This window comes from Aulonocara stuartgranti (assembly GCF_965226115.1).
Source record: "Aulonocara stuartgranti genome assembly, chromosome: 20".
Classification (NCBI taxonomy): domain Eukaryota; kingdom Metazoa; phylum Chordata; class Actinopteri; order Cichliformes; family Cichlidae; genus Aulonocara; species Aulonocara stuartgranti.
The window spans coordinates 19,586,334-19,609,207 of record NC_138956.1 but is presented as its reverse complement, the minus strand read 5'-3'; the positions used below and the strand labels follow the sequence as shown (position 1 = coordinate 19,609,207).

General features: G+C 41.6%; 1 protein-coding gene across 2 annotated transcripts in view; it reads right to left on the bottom strand.

The window, feature by feature from the left end:
- asxl1 (ASXL transcriptional regulator 1) overlaps positions 1-22,874 on the bottom strand; it is a 267,754-nt gene that overhangs the window by 7,668 nt on the left and 237,212 nt on the right. Inside the window, exons 1-4 of one of the 2 annotated variants that reach the window (XM_082517596.1) lie at positions 6,832-7,129; positions 6,467-6,584; positions 5,969-6,170; positions 3,901-4,061 (exon numbers count right to left, since the gene is read on the bottom strand). In XM_082517596.1, the coding sequence (XP_082373722.1) occupies positions 3,901-4,061; positions 5,969-6,170; positions 6,467-6,553 (450 nt within the window). In that variant the 5' untranslated portion in view covers positions 6,554-6,584; positions 6,832-7,129. Of the gene's footprint in view, positions 1-3,900; positions 4,062-5,968; positions 6,171-6,466; positions 6,585-6,831; positions 7,130-22,874 lie in introns of those variants that run through there. The other variant, XM_082517597.1, reaches the window with a different exon arrangement.

Below are 22,874 nucleotides of genomic sequence, written 5' to 3'. Positions count from 1 at the left end.
TCTCCAGTATGTGTTTTCAATGTAGCAAGGAGAAGTAAAGTAAAAATAAAGAAAAACCATTAAATGAGAATGTGTGTCCAAACTTTTGACTGGTATGTTTCCTTGTCTAAATGGAGAATTCTTGAAATGTTTCATTTTATAGTTGAACGTTGATGTAGGACTGTTCTAAAAGCTGAGTGAAAAGCCTTCAAGAGATTCAGTCGCAACAGTGAGGCGGACTATAGCTCTGGCACATTACATCAGTTCTATCGGCTCCCTGCTAAACGCAGAATTAAATAAACTCTGATGATATAAATATAATCTGTCATCTCAAAAAACTAAATGGTCAAGTTTGATCATAGCCCTCATAGTACCGCATCACCCCAAAAGAGCATTTCGTTCTCAGACTGCTGAGAAAACTGGTGTTGTGAACTATAGAAATAAAACTAAAATTAAAATAAAACTAACCTCAATTACGTAACACAGTAAGAAGTATGCTCAACAGCAGGGCTGCCACAATTAGTCGACTAGTCGCGATTACGTCGAGTATTAAAATCGTTAACGACTACCGTAATTGTCGGGCTATAAGCCGCTACTTTTTGCACAAGCTTTGAACCCTGCGGCTTTTAGTCAGGTGCGGCTTTTCTATGGATTGTCCATGATTTTTGTCATATCGTAAGACGATTTGTTTTGTGTGTTCCGCTGTTGTACGGCACTACGTTGCCTGGCGGAAGGATCGGGGTTCAAGAGTGGTATGTTAGTCACATGTGCCTACGTGAAGGAGATTAGGAATCTGGAGAACTGGTGCCAGAGGAACAACCTCCTTCTAAACGTCAGTAAGACAAAGGAGCTGATAGTGGACTTCAGCACTAAGCAGGAGAGGAACTACCAGACCCCCGTCATCAACGAGTGCCCAGTGGAGAGAGTGGACAGCTTCAAATACCTCGGAGTTCACATCACGCAGGACCTGTCATGGTCCTGTCACATCAACACCGTGGTGAAAAAGGCCCGACAGCGTCTCTACCACCTCAGACGCTTGAGAGACTTCCAACTGCCCTCCAAGGTGCTCAGGAACTTTTACTCGTGCACCATAGAGAGCATCCTGGCGGGAAACATCTTAACCTGGTTCGGGAACAGCACCATGCAGGACAGACGAGCTCTACAGAGGGTTGTGCGGTCAGCTGAGCGCACCATCCGCTCCGAGCTCCCTGACCTGCACTCAATCTACAGCAGGCGGTGCTGGACCAAGGCCAGGAAGATCGTGAAGGACCTCAGCCATCCCAACAACAGACTGTTCTCTCTGCTGAGGTCAGGAAAGCGATTCCGCTCCCTGAAGACCAACACAGAGAGACTGAGGAGGAGCTTCTTCCCGCAGGCGATACGGTCTCTCAATCACACCACCACACAGTACTGACCCACACATATGGTTCTTACACACACACACTGGACTTTCTGGACTTTGGTTTTGCACAACACTGGTCACTATATTCTTCATTTCCGGTTAATACTTGTACAGCTGCTGTTATTGTGTATATATTTATTTAGATTTAGATTTCTTCATACATTCTTATATAGTTCTATATTGTGTATTGTGTATTTTGTTGTACAGTTATTTTATTTTCAACTTTAATTTATATATTTTATCTTATTCTTCCCAGTTAAATTTACCCTTCATTCTAATTTGTGTTGTACAGTTATTTCATTTTTAACCTTAATTTATATTTTATTCCTTCCTAGTTAAATTTACCCTTTTTAATTTTTCATATTTATTTCCTATCTTATTCATAGCCTTTCCTTTTTTGTTTTCTTTAGGTCACGAGCAGTTGTCCAAGCATTTCACTACATATCGTACTGTGTATGACTGTGTACATGACAAATAAAATTTGAATTTGAATTTGATGTCCGTCCGCCAGGCAACGTAGTGCTGTACGAAGTAGCGCGAAAAACAAACTTCAAAGTAGCGGTACCCGTTCAGCGGGAGGCGTGGATGATGAGCGGCGATAAACTTGCGAAAAGCAAGTTATGCCCAACTCCACCGGTGGATTCTGACAGCGTGGAAAAGTGTGAAAACATCCACGATCACCAACGGATTTTGAAGGGCTGGACTGCTGCATGATGGTGAGGAGGACACCGCCACGGCCCTTCTGAGGGTGTTCGACTCTGACACTGACAATGAGGATTTCTTTGGTTTTGAAAGTGACAACGAAGGAGAGAAGCGGAGAGTGGATGACGAAGCCATCCTGAGCCTGTTTGTATCCGACACTGGAGAAGAGGACTTTGGTGGTTTTAGTGCGCAGGAAGAAGAGAAAGATGGTGGTGAATGACTGACTTTTCTTCTTGTTAAAGCTGTGTCACTGCACCTGAGCCTAAAAGGTAGTCCGAATCTATTTTTCTGGTGTGCTGTAGGCTACTGTTATGTACTACATGTGCAAATATGTACCCATAACTTGTTTTTCAAAATATTAATAAAAGTGATGTCTCCAAACAGCCATCTCTTTCCTGACAATTCCCTTTGTGCATATTCTCTTACATATGATAAGTCAACATTGAAACACCTGCGGCTTTTAGTCAGGTGCGGCTAATGTATGTACACATCAGGATTTTCCCCTGATTTTAGCTTGTGCGGCTAATATTTAGGTGCGCTTTGTAGTCCGGGAAATACGGTAATTTCATAATCGACGCGTCGTTTGAAGCTTTGTAAGATCCCGAAAGACGCATGAATAACTAGTAGGATTTAAGAGTGTAATAACGGACTGAAACAGAAGATGGCAGCACTGCATGTCCAGGGATACCAGCTGCCGTTAAACCCCGAATAAGAAGAAAATTCAGCGGCAGCATCCTTCAGAGGCCGCATTTGTAGGCCAATTACATTACAGGGATGCAGCGAAGCATGTCAAAATTCGAAGACAGAAATATCTGCTCGGTTTATCAAGACATCACATATTTGTAAAAGTGCTCCGATGTTTTCAGAGACGTCTGTTATCCACCAGCTCGATAGCTAGAAAGTTCAAGGCTCACTAGAGCTGGCGAGAACAGCGAACTCCTGGCACATCATTTTCAAACCCCCCGCAGTCTTTCGCTACTCAGGTTAAACATGATATATAAGAACTGATTAAACAGAAGTGTGAGATGGTCGAGAGTTTACTCCAGTGTCCTGTTATATTTTACATAGAAAGAACAGACGGCCGAGTTTATTAAACTCCACCGAGACCATCTGCAAATTTCATTAAAACTTTAATAAACTATCATCTTGTCTTTATTTTTAGTTAGCACATAGCTTACAGCTTGAAGTGTTTAATGTAATGATAGTCATATAAGAGCAGACGCATGCTGGTGCAATAAGCTGTGTGTTTAACGTCCAATGGATGCATGATCTGATTAGTTGACTAATCACAAAAATAATCGGTGACTAGTCTACTATCAAAATAATCGTTTGTGGCAGCCCTACTCAACAGTTTTAAATGTTTTTAATTTTTTGCAAAATAAGCCAAACGGTAAAAGGAGCATTTCCTATATAGTGCTTTTCTATTCTAGCTGAGCACTCTTCACACAACATGCTTCACACCAACTTTTTCTAGCCAACATTTACACTCTTGATAGTACCTTGGGGTTAGTACCTTGCTCAAGGCTTTGGATTTGGTATGCAGACTAGAATCACACCACCAGGCTTTTGTTTAGTAGATAAACTGGTCTACCTTCTTAGCTAAATTATATACATTACTTTTAATTCTGCTATATAAAAAAATGATTCTGAAATGACTGAATGAAGTGTTGTATATCTATGTTACACACAATTAGGCAGCAGCACAGTATAAGTACCGTACAGCATGACATTGCAGACTGCTTAAAAAGTGTGACTAGTAAACACATCACATTTCTTTTTAGACATGGAGCCACAAATAGTGTCATGCAGGGCCCTACCTGTCTTGAGCGGCTCAGTCTGGTCTGCGCGTGCTGGGTCTGCTGTGTGTCAGTGCGACCCTGCTGTCCTGCTGACCTGCTGAGGCGAGTCTGAGGCTGGCTGCTGGGAGCCTGTAGCTCCACGGAGCAGGAGGCGCTGGATGAACTCTCATCAACCGAAGCTTCAAGCCAAAGAAAAATAATCACTATTCCACATGTTTGCAAACAGCAGATACACTTAACATTTACAAGGTGGGAGTGCAGCCGCAAGTAGCAAAGAACTTACATTTTTTACGTCTTAACTAAGACGATGAAATGGCTTCTACCCAAACTCAAGCTTATTTGTGGCTTCTACCCAATATTGACAAATTTGACCTTAATCTCTATTAATGACACCATTATTGTTTTCAGTCTAGTAAAATGGTTACTTTAAAATAAATAAAGTACATAAAAGCGTCTTTGTACAGTTCTGTCAACAGATCTTGTGGTTTTGACTCTTATGCACATTTATAAATGAATCAAGTCAACCCACATGCAGTTCTCTGGGAAGTGTTATTGCACTGAGCCTCAAAGGGGATTCTCATTTCATTTACATTTCTCAGCTTTGATTACAAAATATCAGAAACAATGAGACTGAGTAACAGAAATGTCTGTTTCAAATAGTTTGAATGCCCCAGGAAAACAAACAGAGGACAGGCACTGCATCACAGAGTAATACTGACCAGGAGATAAGACAGAAAAAAGAAAAAAAAGAAAAGAACTGTAACTACACATTTAATCCCTGACAGATCTTAATATAACTTAATATAACAGTGCATGTCAGTGTTTTTACATGATAAATGTGCAAAATTATTTAAGTTCTGGTAGCCCACTGCCCAGACTCCCCCATATTTATAAAACAAAGTTTTTATTGATTGATGGAAAACATTGGGCTTGTGTTTACTGCTGGCTGCTGCATAACAGGGGCCAAGGAATCAAGTCATCTTCATGATTTACATGGTCTGGTCTGGAGTGACAGACACTTTTTATCTGTAAGGCCACATCAGACTCGGACATCCTAATTAATTCAATGTAACGAACACATCTGAGAATATAAATGTGCTAAATTGGTACGTCTTACTGATATGCAGTTCAGTATACAGGACACTATCCTGCCATCATTTACTGTTTACCTTTTGTTTTAGCTCTCTGACTAGCAAAGCACCACTGCTGAGGTGGAGCTGCAAACAACTAGACTAACAGAATGACTGCATAGCATCATTAAGGAAAAGACAAAGGGATGTCAGGGCTCTAGAGTGCGACCAATTTGGTCGCAAATGCGACCAAATTTTTCAGTGGTGCGACTGCAAAAAAAAAAAAAAAAAAAAAAAAAAAAAAAAAAATTGGTTGCACCTGTGCGACCAACTTTTTTTTTTTTTTTGGCTACCTGAACAGGTAGCCAAAAATAAATAAATAAATAAATCTGCAACCTTCCCTGTGGTCAACAACAGACACACATTATGCCCCTATCGTGGACTAAACCAATCAGAGATGGTCAGGGCGGGACCTCTCTGATTGGCCGTGGTCCAGTTGAAAGTGCAGGTGGAAGTGGGAGGTGAGTAGCTTGAATAAAGCGATATCAATTCATTAAATCCTGAATCGACTTTTAAATATAACTGTGTTTTGCCAGAAACGCCAGATTCTCAGATTAAAGCTCACAAAACCATTTCAACAACAACCAAACAGCAAATGAGAGCAGGTACACGGATTCCACGCAAAGACGTAAACACAGAGCGGATCGACGCATCAGAATCAGCTTTGTCTTTCTCGGCTTTCTCACCCGACGGCCCGTAGACGGACACGCTGTCGGAGCTTAGCGATGCTGATGCGTCCGGTCCGCGCTGTGTTTACGTCTTTTTGCGCTGATTCTGAGCTGCAGGTTTTGTCTCTCCAACCAAAATTCACCGAGCCAGCAGCAAAAGAAGCAGCAAACTGCGCTTCACATTTAAAAGTTAGGCGTACCGGTACGCCCATGGCAAAAAGTTAGTCTAGAGCCCTGGATGTGGTATGCACACTAAGAGGTGACCAGCACATGGCTTAATGATGTTACCATCATTGTCCACACTGGCAGCAGCAGTAGTCTCAGTGGAGTCGCAGCTCTCCTGTTCAGTGGCCTCAGTGGGACCAACTGGGGCCACGGCTGAGCCTGCTGCCGGGGTGCTGCTGCTGGAAGCTGGGGGTGTCGTACCCCCAGCCAGCTCTGATGGTGTCTCTGACTCCGAGGTTGCCTTTGTCCACTGGGGAGCGTTTTTCTACAGAGCAAAAGAGTGCAGAGTAGGCGATGCCCTTCTTAATAACAGTATTCTCCGCAGGCATAATGTACGCTGTCAAATCCAACAGTGCAAAGAAGAATTTTAAACAATCAAAACATCAGGTGTTTAGGAAAAAAGTGGAGCACTTCAGGAGCTACTAGTACAAATATTTAGTAATAAGTCAGTGAGCAAGTACTTTTGTAGCAAAGATTCACCACTGTGAATATAACGAACACAAGCTGAGAGTTGCATCGGAATTTGGGAGAATATTATTTTGGGAATTGTTGATTCAGTACCTTGAGAGTAAAAAGACTCATTCGTCCAGGTAGCTTGAAGAAGATGCTGTTCTTGACTCGATCCCCTCTCACTTGGGAATGCAGCATGGTGACCAGGCAGGCCAAAGGAGCTGTACCACTGTACACATGTACACACACACACACACACACACACACACACACACACACACACACACACACACACACACACACACACACACACACACACACACACACACACACACACTTCCAGTTACAGCAGCTTCGTACTTCATGGCAAACAATCGAAAACTTGGTGTGCCACCATGACGTTTCACGAACACCCAATTGTAAAAAAATGCATATCAATGTGTAACATATACAATAATATGTATTGACCAACATACCTTCTGTTTAGATCAGCAGCAGGCCAAACCGTCCATGTAAAGAGGGGGAAAAAAACTTAATTTATAAACACAGTGACATTTCAGCTAATACGTGATCAGTTCATTTCCTGCTAAAAACAGAATAAGAGCATTAAAAATATATAAGGTTAAAATTCTGTGAATTTGTAAACCACAATGTTTTAGAAAAAACTACTACTACAACTTCAGCACCACATATAGTTTGTCATCTATCAATCAGTACTTCATCTAAGATTACACTACTACTTATAAATATGGCTTTTTCAATCAGGATAAATAATGGACAAATAGTTGTCACTGTCACTGCACTTTATCATAGATCCTCATCTGTTATTCTCAGGTGAGTGTGTGCATACATTTGCAGCCTGCTATTATTATTATCAGCTTGCAAATTTTTGTGTGTGTGCATGAGTGTGCGTGTTTCTGACCTCATCTCCTTCAGCCCCTTGGTCTGGATGACATGCAGAATTTGTTTAGGAGTCATGGGTGCATCTGAAAAGTTTTCTAAAACCTGTAAAAGATTTTAAGAAAACAAACTGTCAAACACTCCACTAAGAAAATACCTAAATGCTAGGGGTGCAACGATATTCGTGTCGATATTGAACCGTTCGATACAGTGCTTTCGGTTCGGTACACATATGTATTGAACAATACAAAATTTGTAATTTATTTTATCAACTTTCCTTCTGACGATGCGGTCTGTGTTGAGCGCTCAGTGAAGCTGCGTTCGACCACTCCGCCTAGGCTGCACTGTCAAGCGCAGATCCACTGAGCGCTCAACACAGACCGCATCGTCAGAAGGAAGAGCGCAGGGCAAGTTAAGCTCTCATTGCAACATGGCAAATTGAACCTCCCCCACCCTCATTCAGATCTGGCGTTTGGAATTATTTTGGTTTTCATGTGACGTATGACCCTGAAGGTAAGCGCGTCATGTACTAAAGTGAAACGGTATGTTGGATGTGCCACGCAATGCTTAATTACATGGGTGGGAACTAGTGTGTTAGCGCAGTTAGCTCGTTAACGTGTTGGCTGTCTAGCCCCACGCACGGGGCGATCAGGGGTAGCTCGTTAACGGAGATTTGCCGTGTTGTGGCGTTATGGTCATTTCAACGAGATTAACGCTGACAGCACTAGTGGGAACACAACGAATATGACTGCACATTTACGCCGACATCATCCTAGTGCAAAGACAAGTGGAAGCAGACAAAAACAACAAGCACGCATGCTACAAACTTTACCCGAGTCATTTAGACAGCCGTTAGCACATGATTCTCCTTATGGGGACCTGATATGTTTAATATGCTGCTGAGAATATAGCCCAGAAGAAGCGTATAGTATAGCTTTTATTTTGGAAAGAGACATTTCTCTGTAATAAACTCTCTTTTCCAAAGATGAGTGATTCCTCAATCAGATACAGGGCTCGCAATATCGCTAGCCCGACGTCTTGGGGCTAGCAATTTTTCCAGTCGGGCTACCAAAATCTATCTCTGCCCTGCCCGTCGGGCTATTGTAGGAAGGAAAAATATATGTCAATGCTTTTGCATTCTTTCGGAAATGTAGCTGGGTAATTATGTCATTGGCATCGGTGAGCCACTGTCAATAAGTGACATATTGAAGTCGCGTTTGAATTTGCGCTTGTTTTTTTGCTTTCACTTTGCAATCGCGCGAACTGTGTATAGAGAGCGACAGCACTGATTGGTGAGTGATGATAATTTGCGCACCAATTCCTCTGACATCGTCTTATCAATCGTTAGCTTACTACGCAAACATGACAAGTGAAATCTCCCGCAGCAAGCTTAAACATGTGAGAGGTTGATCGCACAGAGAATCGCTGAGCTTACAGTGGGGCAAAAAAGTATTTAGTCAGCCACCGATTGTGCAAGTTCCCCCACCTAAAATGATGACAGAGGTCAGTAATTTGCACCAGAGGTACACTTCAACTGTGAGAGACAGAATGTGAAAAAAAAATCCATGAATCCACATGGTAGGATTTGTAAAGAATTTATTCGTAAATCAGGGTGGAAAATAAGTATTTGGTCAATAACAAAAATACAACTCAATACTTTGTAACATAACCTTTGTTGGCAATAACAGAGGTCAAATGTTTACTATAGGTCTTTACCAGGTTTGCACACACAGTAGCTGGTATTTTGGCCCATTCCTCCATGCAGATCTTCTCGAGAGCAGTGATGTTTTGGGGTTGTCGCCAAGCAACACGGACTTTCAACTCCCGCCACAGATTTTCTATGGGGTTGAGGTCTGGAGACTGGCTAGGCCACTCCAGGACTTTCAAATGCTTCTTACGGAGCCACTCCTTTGTTGCCCGGGCGGTGTGTTTTGGATCATTGTCATGTTGGAAGACCCAGCCTCATTTCATCTTCAAAGTTCTCACTGATGGAAGGAGGTTTTGGCTCAAAATCTCACGATACATGGCCCCATTCATTCTGTCCTTAACACGGATCAGTCGTCCTGTCCCCTTGGCAGAAAAACAGCCCCATAGCATGATGTTTCCACCCCCATGCTTCACAGTAGGTATGGTGTTCTTGGGATGCAACTCAGTATTCTTCTTCCTCCAAACACGACGAGTTGAGTTTATACCAAAAAGTTCTACTTTGGTTTCATCTGACCACATGACATTCTCCCAATCCTCTGCTGTATCATCCATGTGCTCTCTGGTAAACTTCAGACGGGCCTGGACATGCACTGGCTTCAGCAGCGGAACACGTCTGGCACTGCGGGATTTGATTCCCTGCCGTTGTAGTGTGTTACTGATGGTGACCTTTGTTACTTTGGTCCCAGCTCTCTGCAGGTCATTCACCAGGTCCCCCCGTGTGGTTCTGGGATCTTTGCTCACCGTTCTCATGATCATTTTGACCCCACGGGATGAGATCTTGCGTGGAGCCCCAGATCGAGGGAGATTATCAGTGGTTTTGTATGTCTTCCATTTTCTGATGATTGCTCCCACAGTTGATTTTTTCACACCAAGCTGCTTCCCTATTGTAGATTCACTCTTCCCAGTCTGGTGCAGGTCTACAATACTTTTCCTGGTGTCCTTCGAAAGCTCTTTGGTCTTGGCCATGGCGGAGTTTGGAGTCTGACTGTTTGAGGCTGTGGACAGGTGTCTTTTATACAGATGATGAGTTCAAACAGGTGCCATTCATACAGGTAACGATTGGGGGACAGAAAAGCTTCTTACAGAAGACGTTACAGGTCTGTGAGAGCCAGAGATTTTCCTTGTTTGAGGTGACCAAATACTTATTTTCCACCCTAATTTACGAATAAATTCTTTACAAATCCTACCATGTGAATTCATGGATTTTTTTTTCCACATTCTGTCTCTCACAGTTGAAGTGTACCTCTGGTGCAAATTACTGACCTCTGTCATCATTTTAAGTGGGGGAACTTGCACAATCGGTGGCTGACTAAATACTTTTTTGCCCCACTGTATGTGAGTGCGTGTGTAAAAGCAGCAGGATATATATTTTAGTTCTGCTGAGCCAAATAAGACAGGTCAGGGTGAAGAAGTGACAGCCAAAGAAAAGCTTACCACAAAACGGAGAAGTTATGACAAATCAGACTATAAGGCAAAAAGAAAGTGCAGCTTTATGGTTTCATGGACAAAATAATTTCTGTGGCTGTGATATGATGAGCTAAATAACCAGGGCTGCACATAAGTGGTCCGCAGGTGCGCATTCGCTGTCAAAATAAAAAACACGCACAAGGGTTAGGGTTAAATTTAAAAACTGTACTTTTGAGTTAAAATATATATTTATAATTTTAATAAATGACAAATTAAAAAGGCATGAACATTTTTTTGTATCGAAAAAATATCGAACCGTGACAAAAAGTATCGAACCAAACCGTGAATTTTGTGTATCGTTGCACCTAGGGCTGAACGATATATCGCATTTGCGATAATATCGCGACATGATCAAGTGCAATTTTCTAACCGCAAAGGCTGCGATTATACTGCGATTATATTATACAATTCATGGGCTGCATCCTCCTGAGGCCGCATTTGTAGACCGATTACGTCACAGCGACGCGCCGAAGGCTGTCCAAATTACTACCATATCCCAGAATTCATAGCGCGGCCCAGCCAAACTCCAGTTTCCAGCAATGGCGGCCGCTACTAAGTTTTAAAATTACTCATACTAATCTTTCTGGGTCACAAAATAAACTTTTAACATATTTTCAGGCGAGAAAGTAGTTGTGTAAACATCAAATATCTGCTCGGTTTATCAAGATATCCCATATTTGCAAAAGTGCTTCGACGTTTTCAGAGGCGTCTGCTACCCACCAGCTCGACAGCTAGCCGGGAGCTCGAGGGTTACTGATGCGGCCGAGAACGGCACAACTCCCGGCACATCATTTTCAGATCACCGCGGAGTTTCGCTGCTCGGGTTAAACGTAATATATAAGTCACTTAGACAACCTAAAAATGTTATTGTTGGGCTTTTTTCAGTGTTTTGTTTGTTCGTGAGTAAATCGGTTTGGCTGAGATTAAAGTTATTAGATTAGATAAAATAAAACTTTATTAATCCCCCGGGTGGGTTCCTCCTTGGTTTTCACACAGCTGACTAAACGTCAAACAGAAAACTTATTAAACAGAAGTATGAGACAGTCGAGAATTTACACCAGTGTCTGGTTATATTTTAGATAGCAAGAAGCAGACGGCCGAGTTTATTAAACTCCACCGAGACAGCGGTGACGCTAATCAGAAGGCTAGACCGTCCAATTTCACGCCTTTAAATTTTAAAGGCGTGTTTGTGTGTGTGTTTATACAATTGCTATTATGTTTGCACTTTATGTGTAATGTTACTGACTGCAGAGATCAGTAAGATGTGTGTATTTTTTATTTATTAGTTTTATTTATTTAATATTATTTTTTAATTGAATGACTGTCTAGTAGTTCACAGATGTCGAAAAACTGAGTGTGGTAAAGCCACTGATTTTTTTTATGTATATTTCTGCAATCTGCACATTGTACTGACTTTCATTTTAATGTTTACACCAGGGTTCCTTGCCAGCACTTTATGCTCAGATGTTTGTAAGCTAAAAATAAACTATTGTGTATGTTCAAATATACTGTTGTGATTGAAGAAGTTAAATAAAAATGTCAGTCATCAATTCATGCATCACCTCATGTCATCATAACAGAGGTCTGTCTTCCAGGAAAGAACAGTTTAAAATTAATGTAATATAGTATTGGCCATACTATATGATGTATTGCTTGTCTTTGTTTAATAATACAGAAGACAAAGACCTTAAAAAATAATCGCATATCGCATCGCAATCGCAATATTGAGGCAAAAAAAAAATCGCAATTAGATTATTTTCCATAATTGTTCAGCCCTAGTTGCACCCCTACTAAATACAAGGTTAGCATTATTATATGGTCTTCGCCTTACAATATAAAAGGTCTTGAGGTGACTGTTGCTGTGATTTGGCATTATATAAATAAAATTATAGATTCATTTTATGTTGTATAACAGCACAAAATTAAATTCAGATTTAGTCCGTCATGCTGCAAAACAAAACAGGTAAACTAACACAAAAAGACATTTTGGGTGCAATTTACATTAGATATAAATATCTTTATCACACAGACACACACACGTATGTAAGGATAAGAACAGCATCCTAAAGTTTTATAGCAAGTACGCTCATTTCTGAGCTTTTCAATGATCAGGGTGCAAATGTACAAAGACTACCGAGGAATCTAAAGCTGTTTACTCAAATTAAACTTGTGTAAAGTCAAGAGCAACTGCCTAAGAAGTAAGGTAATTAGCTTTGACGTAATGGGTTAAACGTAGCTGAACTGAGAAATAGTCCAGGGTGTGTAGAACTAATCCAAGCAAATAAAGAAGGAAACCCAGAGTCAAATAGTTTTAGGTCTGAGCAGCAAAGCTGTGGAGCTGAAGCTGCAGACTTAGGCGGAGCAGCGTGGACACTGACAAAAGGCCACGCCTAGATGTTTTAGCGTTAAAGGAGGATAGCACACGAAAGTGGTTATGTTGTACTAGAGAATGAGAGATTTCCTGTATTGAGCGTGCAATTCTGTCATGTAGCCTTCATGTTGCTAGGATGTTGGTCAATTTGTAGTTATTCTTTCAGAATTATTCAAAACTAAAGATTTAAGTAGCCCAGTTAAATCACAGCTGACCGTGAGGCTTATGAGAAAATAAATTCTTGAAAAAGGGAATAGATGATGAGCTCCAAACGATCACCTAAAAGCCTAGACTTCCTCCACACACAGCACCTGTGCCCTCCAGAAACTTAGACGAATCCTCATTTGACTCTGAAAATGTAATCAATTCAGAAATTTGACCAAGATGACGCACGTAGTGAACATTTTCTATATGAAAAACATGCATCAGAGACTTATCACAGAGAACAGTAACATATAATTCTTATAAAGGTTTTAAATTTAAATGCACTGACACAACTAGACAGCTGGGCTGTCTTCGGGTTTTTAGAAAGGGGAAAAAACAAAAATGAAATCACAAGACTAATGTGTTGAGTAATTAATCAAAATACTGACAATTGATCTTTGTTTTAGTTTGCTTTATATACACCCATAACTTTTTGCTTCTGTCTATTACATGCACCAAAAACATTTTTCCAGCTTCCAGTAAGTAGAAATGAAAAGACACTCTAAAAATATATTGTTTGGAAAACTAAAGTTTCCTGAAAAGTTGTATAATTTTGATTAACAAAAAGATGTTGCCCATCAAACTCTTAGAGAATAACACAATGGTCAGTTCAGAGCTTTATTTTCCCCTTTGTAAATCTGATGAATTGAAATGAAACAATTAGTATCTGTTTAGGGTATTTCTCATCTTAAATTGCAGATTTTCTGCAAATCCCATTCTAATATTCTGAGTGTGCAGAATATCTGTGATTGTCTGGCAGATCCTCACCAATGTTCAGGCTAGGCTTCAGTGTACTTTAAGTATTTAATGGTGAATCTTTATTTTTCAAAGCTACAAAGCTAACAGTGATAGAGAGAATCGTTGCGATGATTCTACACTGCCTCTCCTGCTGACTGCTTTGAGGAGGTGAATACGCTGGGTGTGGGGCACTACCACGACTGGTCTCTAATCTCAGTCTTCTTACCGTCCAGAACTTGACTTGGCTTGGCTTATAAACTCGCCACAAGTTTGCAAGTCCTAAATATCAGATACTGGAAATCCACAGTTAGAAATAGAGCAGGGCGCTATAACCAAAAATATTTATCACAATATACATTTGAAAATATATAATTGACACTAGACAAAATACTTTGCAACTCCACAACTTTATTAGCGCAAAAAACCCCATCAATGTATTTTCACTTGAACAAGCAGCTGTTTTTTATGTGCATTAAAGTTATATAAAAATTTAACAGTGCAAATGCAAAATCCTTGCTGACAGTATAATATCCACAAAACTTAAAAAGAAGTTATACACACACAATACGGTAATATTATGTTGAAGCACAGTACGTAACACTTTGCGAGGCTCCTGCCTACGACAGCCGTAATGCTCCGACAATCCATCAAGCGGTGCGGGTTCGTAGCTTAGCAAAGTCATACTAAAACATTTGACAGATTTTCGAGCGCCGTGTACGACATAAACTCGTTTCAAGGTCAGTAAAAACAACCAGAATTCATACATAAGGCGCACGGGATTATAAGGGCCCTGTTGATTTTCAGAAAAATGAAAGGATTGATTTTAAATGTGCCGTATTTTCCAAAAAACATGGTAATAACGATGGCCCGCTAGCATGCTCTACCAAAAATAGTGCTTTGTTGTGTATCTGACGGACGAAAGCCAAACCAGTTCCACACCACTGAATTTGCAGCATTTTTACAAACCAATTCTGGTTCATCTGTTTCATTCAACGATCTGCTTTCGCCCTCCTCATTCTCCGTCGCCGCCATGCTTTTTCCGACATGTGCGTATGAAAACAAAGGCACTGCACATGCGTGTTTTACCCATATTCTATTGCGATATTTCATTTTCTTATCTTTGCCCAACATTATACCGGTATTACCGTGAACGGTATGATATGGCCCAGCCCTAGTTAGAAATACTTTATACTGTTTTATAGAAAAAACTTCAATCTTTGTTTCAGATCAGGGAACCGACTGAAAAAAAAAAAAAAAAAAAAAAAAAAATGGGCAAAAGCTTAAAAAGTAATGTGAAGCATCAGCTGTGAATGCCTTCTAGAGCTGCCAACATGCCCTCCGCAGTGGTCGCTTCACTCCACACCATGCCATCTAAACACAGGTGCAGTCATTTATACTTGCTGTTAAGGCGCAAGAAGCCGCTGCAGTGGTCTCCTAAATGACAATATCGCATGATATGTGCTGATAAGGAGGAGAAGTGGTCAAAACCAGAAGCCAAGACTTTGCCAAGTGGGGGTTTTTTTTGCAAAGTTCTTTGCACAAACTCAAGTTTTCATACAACTGCAACATTCCCTCTGTGTGTCAGCATGTCGCTGAGCTTATATGCAGGTTTATCATTAAAATGGCGGCACAATCATACACTTGTGTCTTCAACCCAGCAGCGCCGGCCATGCGCAACACACCATGTTACAAAAATCAAGAGGTGCACGGCCAACCGACATGCCACAAACATTGTGTGGCACAACACAGGTTGTGATGTGAAAATCTTCATCAGACACAGGCGAGACAAGCAATGAAAACATGTGCACCCCCCACCCACCCCCCCCAAAAAAAAAAACAAAGCCAATGAAATCCAGCTATCCATAAAATGTGCCTGCACATGTCAATCACTGCCACACCGCACAGCTTCAAGTTTCCTCAACTAGTCTGGACAAGGAACCCTGAAGGACAGATGAAAAAGATAAGAGACCATCAAAACAAAAAGCACATTGCTGAGCGCCTTGTGATTTGTTGTTTAGAAACACCTCAGCAGCAGTTATGTGAACCAAGAACAAATCAGAGTACTGCAGCATTGTTTCTCCACAAACTGCAGTATAACTAAGGCATGATGGCCAAGAAAACACTGCAATGGTTTTGAATGATCCAACATCAACTCAGATGTCTGTAAAAGTGTACAGTATGACAACATATCTACAAAGATGCACTAAAATGCCAAACGCTATAAACACTAAGTAACAAAGGCTTCAGGATTAGCATAATGGGCTAAACAACTTGCTTGCTGCTGCACAGAGGCAAATATCCTAGAGGAAGACCAAACCAAACCATTTTCACAGTTTTCATCTCTGAAAAGGATTATTTCCTGATGAAGAGTGTGAACATTTCTCATACTTTTACCTGAGAAAATATGTTTAAACATGTAGTCAACAGTGTGAGGTTTTTGCATACACTTCTGACTACTTTAATCCAGCTAGTAAATCAAACCTGTCCACTGAGTCCCACAATCTAAACTTCTGAAAAAGACTCCTTTAGACAGGCACTATCAACACACCGTTAACACTGATCTGTTCCTGACATTTCAGTTTCCAGTACTGGTGAAATGGACATGAGTATTGAGGGCGCTGTTTCTAATGTTTTGCCCACCACATGTTATGTTCCGGCTTTGAGGAGTAAAGAAGAAGGCCTAGTTTGCCAAAACACAGCTAGCGAAGCCATTTAACTTAGCCGGTCTGAGCTTCACCCCAAATCTACAATCATGAATATGCCTTATCTGCCATGCGACCAGTTTCACAGCTGTGTATTTCCATTGTTTCATGTGCACGTATTACATGTACCATAACCAACCCAACCCAGATCCTGCTAGTGCCTAACGTGTAATTTGTAGCTATATAATGGGACTAATATTTGGTTTCTGTCCGACGTTGTTTCTGCTCGTTGTAGCGTTTAGCCTGCTGTACCGGACGGCTCTTTACACAAGACACCATTCAGCACTAACGCGGATTCCAATTAAAGCTGAGTTAGTGGTTAACCTTAGCTGTTAGCTTTGCTAACGTTAGCGTGCATTATCGTCAACAACATTCACGGCATTGAACCAAATGTGCACTACATTAACGTGCACATTTGGGTTTAACAGATTCAGTGATATGGAGGTACATTGGGTAGTAAACCTGCATTAGAGTTTACCTAGCTTTTCTTCTTCTTCTTTATTTTATTTTAATTTAGTTTTTTACTCAAGTTGCTGGAATGGTAATAAGCGTAAAGCTAGCAAGCTAGCTCCCTAGCAAACAAAGAGCTCAAAACAGGAGACGTGCACGATAGCATGCTAGCCAGCGTTAGCATACTGCGTCACGTAGCTTTTTGTGTCAATAGCAGAAAGAAACGGGAAAAGATGGAAAATGTAGCTACGTTCTTCCATATATATTAAACACAACCCTTCTGGCTGTATTTAAGTTGTTAGAGTAACGCCACAGTGCCAATAGCTAGCTGATACTACAGCAGAAACCAGGCTGTAGTCGTGAGCAGAATAACGAAACCCACACATCTAGACCCATCAATTCACATTAAACCACATATATTTTGCATGTAGCTGAATACATTAAAAAATGAGATTACCATGCGAGCAGCCTCAGCCCAGGTCCGCTCCTTCTTTCTCTTTTGTTTGTCCTTCATTTCCTCTGCGCTGGTGTTTGCGGCTAGTCGCTGTGTGTCTACAAAGCAACCTCAAAATACGATGGCGGTTTAGTTGTTTAGCAAAAATGCTAACTAAGCTATGGGATAACTGTGCAGATGCCAGTCAAGAGCTTCCTTTTAACTCGGCTGAACGCTGCGGTGTCTGCGAGTCTCTCAGAATCGCTACTCGGTCTTAATTAGCTCAACATACATAGTCTTTCTAGCATAGAAGCCGTGTGGACCAAAGGGATGACTGTGCTGCTGCAGGACAAGCCTCTCTGGAATGCAACAACCAGGTCAAAGGTCAAACCGTCCGCAGGAATGCAACAAAACAAGCCCTGCCCTCCGCTTTCATATCCTGCAATTAACCACATTTTGCATGCAAACTATCTGATATTTTCAGAGTTAAGCTCGCACGTAGTAATGGAGCTCATATGAACAGAATAATCTTTAATTCAGGGTGAATTGATAACCTTTCATCATTAATTCAATATGGTTTCAGTTATTTATTTCAGTTAAAATGTGTCTGCAAATAACAGATAACTCCAGCCAAATGAATACACATCGGAATCAAGACAATTAGGACACTAAGATTTAATTTTGGACCATGGTAAGTCATTAAAGATGTAACAGATACTCAGTTGGTACAAGGGTGCTGTATTAGAGTACTTCAGAATACTGTACCTATACCTCAGAAATATATGTACACAGCTTTTTGTGAAAGATGCTCCTAACTGGCCTCTTCACTGCTGCACTGTGCATATACACTCAGTAGCCAGTTCATTAGGCGTACCAAAGACTCATATACACGCATTGCTAATCAGTAACTCAATGCATTTAGGCATATCGACAGGGTCAAGAGGACCTACTGAAGCTCCACATGAGCATCAGAATGAGGAAGAAATATGATTTAAGTGACTTTGAACGTGGCATGCTTCTTGGTACTAGACAGGCTGGTCTGATTCTTTCAGAAACTGCTGATCTGTTATAATTTTCTTGCGCGGCCAAGGGTTTTACCCAGACCAGCAGCTCTCTGGATGAAAATGCCTTGTTGATGCCAGCGGTCAATAGAGACAGCCAGACTGCTTGAAGCTGATGGGAAGATAGCATTAACTCAAAGAACTAATTCTTACAACCAAAGTCTGCAGATGAGTACCTCCGAATGCACAACATGTCAAATCTTGAAGTAGATAGAATAGAATAGAATAGCCACCTTATTGTTATTTAGAACATACACACAATATAGAAGTTCATGGCGTTTACTTGTCATTGGACTGCACAAAACAAATAATGTAAATACATGTAAATTTCAAGGTATAATGTACCGGTACATTATTATTATACATTATTATTAGTATGTAAAACCGTACACAATATTATGAAATAAATATATTTCACAGCAATAATAGCAGCAGAGAACAACTGCCTTAAGTATACAGTCATGGAGTAATTCAAGGAATGTGCCTTGTGCATATTTGGAGAGAGGGGTGCAGTTTGGGGGCTATTTGTGTGTCATTAAGAGTCTAATGTCTTGGGGAATTAAACTTGCTGAATTTGTCTATCCTCATCCTGATGCTGCAAAACCTCCTTCCAGAGGGTAGCAGGGAGAACAGTTCGTGGTGATGTCTTGTCCTTAATGAGACCCACCACTGTTGTCACCACTGTGACATCTACACACTTGATGATGAGATTAGAAGCATATGCAACGCAACACATACAACTGTGGACTCAGGACACAGCCTGAGGGGAGCTGATGGAGAGAGAGATGGTGCTGCTAAAGCTTCTGTTTCCCACTGTCACAAACATAGGTCTATTAATGAGGGAGTCCATCAGCTAGTTACATATGGGGGTGGTGATGCTCAATAGCTTATGCAGCATAATCATATTGAATGCTGAGCTGAAGTCAACAAACAGCATTTGCACATGACTGTGGGGTTAGTGAAGAGGGGCTGCTGCCCTCTGTACATTCACTCTCCTCTGGGTTGAACATGAAAATTAGTTCACTGTACTCCATTGGTCTCCACGGTCTGTAGATCTAAATCCCATTAGAGCACCTTTGAGATGTGGTTGAATCGGAGATCTACATCATGGATGCAGCCAATAACTTTACAATAATTGTGTGATGCTGTCATGTCAGCATGGACGAGAATATCTGAGGAATGTTTCCAAGTAAAGAGACTTAGGGGTTTTTTGTTGTTGTTTTTGAATGCTAATTCAATCATATCAATAAAAAAAAATGGGCAAATGCCAGCACAAACAAGTGAGCACTTAAATTCATTGGATCTGTGATTAAATAACCAATGATCGATTAGGGAAGAATTTGTTATTTGAGGATGTGACATTGTAGGGAATATTTTTTTAAACGTGCTTTTAGACAAAAAAAAAAGTTGATCTATCAAATAATAAAAATGACCACTGATACTTTGATAATTGTATTGACAATAAAAAACTTCACAAGTACCACATGAAAACATTATTGTTTAATGCATATGTACCCTGTGACAACTTGCTTATATAGATGATACATTTATTGAAAGTGCAGGAAAACATGACTGGTTAAGCTGGAAAAAAAATTGCATATAATAAAAAAATTATTTTAATTGCATTAAAAAAAAACTCATGCTGATCACTACCATATTTCTTCATTTGGCATGCAAATCCAGTTTAGTGCCACAGCCAGCCTGGTGGGGGCAGAGGCGTGACACCTCTAGAAGTTTGATTTGAACCTGGTGGACTTTGGAGGCCAGCACAGAACCTGCAAATCACAGAACAGAAGGGCACACATCGGGAATCATGAGGGATGACGCAACAAAGAATACAGACAAACAAAGGGTTTAAATACACTGTGATAAAACAATGACCCACGCATATAGCGTTGTATGGTGAATGACTTTACTGTATTTGCTGAATTTCTCTTTGCAGCAGTTTTTCAGCTGCTTCCTCCTCTGCTGCACATCACACACACCTGTTCCCTCAGGTCCTTGCATCCATCTCAAATGGGTTAGACACGATGAGGTCAGGTGAGTGGATCAGCCTCCCCTGACACCACTGCTCCTCCCACTACACCCTCCACTGGAGGGGCATTATCCAAACAGAGGGTCAAAAGGTGGCTAAGGAGGAGAAGAGAGCTCTTTTTTGGTCTTGGGATGTAGGCAGGATGCAATGGGTGCTGTTTTAGCCATCTAAGGGCGGGCCTGCCTTCCTCCCAAGAGGTACACCAGATACTGTACCTTCCTGCGTCCAACCGCACTTTTTTTGGTGGGTCGTGAGCCCTGCCTGCCTCAGGGTCACCAGGACTGCAGCCACCAACTGCAGTCCTGGTAGAATGACACCGTCATCTTAGTAGGTGGCCACATATGCACCATGTGGAGGCAGCACCCAGTTCATGAGTTGCTGGAAAATGGCTGGGACAACTGGTACAAACCGTATGGAGTGGAGAAGGCTGCTTTATCCTTGGACTCTGCAGAGAAGGGGAACTGCCAGTTGTTCTTGGTCAAATCCAGTTTAGTAAAACTGGTCCAGGAGCTCATCAACCCGGGGCATGGGATAGGCATCAAACTGTGACACCTCATTCACCTTGCAGTAGTCAACACGGACTCATATAGACCCATCTTTCTGTACTACAAGAACTATGGGGCTACACCATGCGGTGTCCGACTCCTCTATTACCCCCATTTTCAGCATTTTGGCCAATTCTCTCCGAATAATTTGACTCTTATCCTCAGGTAACCTGTAAGGCAGGGAACACACTGTTACACCAGGCTGCGTTTTAAAATACCACTCTATGAGATTTTGCACATCCGGGCTCGGAGGAGAACACATCTGCAAACCACTATTGCAATACAGCCACATAACCTAAGTAATCTGGCCGGTCCCAGCTCTCACCCGAGGAACGGGAACAGTGATTTTGCATCTGCAAATGTTTTTATTGTAGCTCGTCTGATCAACTCCTAGCTTCCTGCTCCAAATGTATAAAAGGCTCCACCCACAGGTACGTTCGGGGATAATCGTGGGCGGATCACGATTTTCTCTCACATGAGTGTCCTCAGGTAGCTGTCTGAATGCTGGACACTCGGAGACCTGTGTCTCTGAGTGGGAGACCAGAGATCATATTAACATGTGTGTCTCTGTATTAACAAACATGCCATATTGGCTTAGTTTATTATTATTATTATACATTATTATTAGTATGTAAAATAATTAGTTTATTTGTTATGGATAAAAAGTGTCTTTTTTTGTTTCAAAATAGCTGATAACTATTCGCTGATAGCTGCCAACATCTGCGAACAAATATAATTCTAGAAAGTGGTTCTATATAGTGTGTAACTGTTAATATAGAGCGTTATTAAATTTATTGCTAATGCAATCATATGGCACACTGACCTCTGAGGAAATTATAAAATGACACTCGCCATCAGAAAGGTTGCCTAGCCCTGCTTTAGACACTGGGTTAGGGCCAGTCCTTTGCCAACATTCTGGTCCCCAGCAAATTGGCACAATGTTGCAGCAGCTGCACACCCCGTGGCAATGAACTGGGTCCACACAGCCATGTTCTCATGTCATCCAGGAAGAGGTAGGACCCCTTCCTTAATTAGGAGATACTTCTGGTGGGACACTGTTGACGAGGATGCCAGGGATTATGTGGCAGCCTGCACTACCTGCGCATACTATAAAAACTCCACTCAGCACCGCACGGGTCTGTTGCAGCCCTTGGTTACGCCTCACTGGCCTTGGTCGCAAATAGCATTAGACTTTGTCACAGGGCTACTTGTCTCATGAGGAAAGACTACCATCCTCACCGTCATTGACAGATTTTCCAAGGCTGCGCATTTCATAGCATTAGATAAGCTTGCCACAACCACAGAGACTGCCTGAATCATAATGGAACAGGTGTTCAGGCCCTCAATTCACATCACAGGTGTGGAAAACTTTCTGCTCCGCTCTTGGAGATAAACCCTACCTCACCTCAGGTTATCACCCACAAACTAACAGTCAAACAGAATGCCTTAATAAAGAACTGAAAACCACCCTCTGCTGCTTGGTCACCTTATCTTCCTTGGGTGGAATATGCACATAACTCATTACCTCCTCTGCTACAGCTATGTCTCCCTTTAAAGCCTCCTTAGGGTATCAACCCCCACTGTTTCAGGAACATAAGGTCGAGCTTGCTCTGACTCCCACATACACTCCTGGACAAAAGGTATGGCTTGCAGCTAAGGACATCCAACTTCTTGCAAGCTATTGCCATGCTACATCTGACCTTTTGAAGTGGACAAAGCCATCAGCACTTCAGCGGTCAAGCTGAAGCTTCCTTCATCGCCTCGGTTTCATCCCACCTTTCGAGTTTCTGGACCAGTTAAAACCAGTGCTCTCTAGTCCTCTGTGTCCACCTGGATGCTGGTCAACCTTAGAAACTCTAACTGCTGCTCATTGACTCACCACTCCTCACCTCCCTGCCCTCCTGCC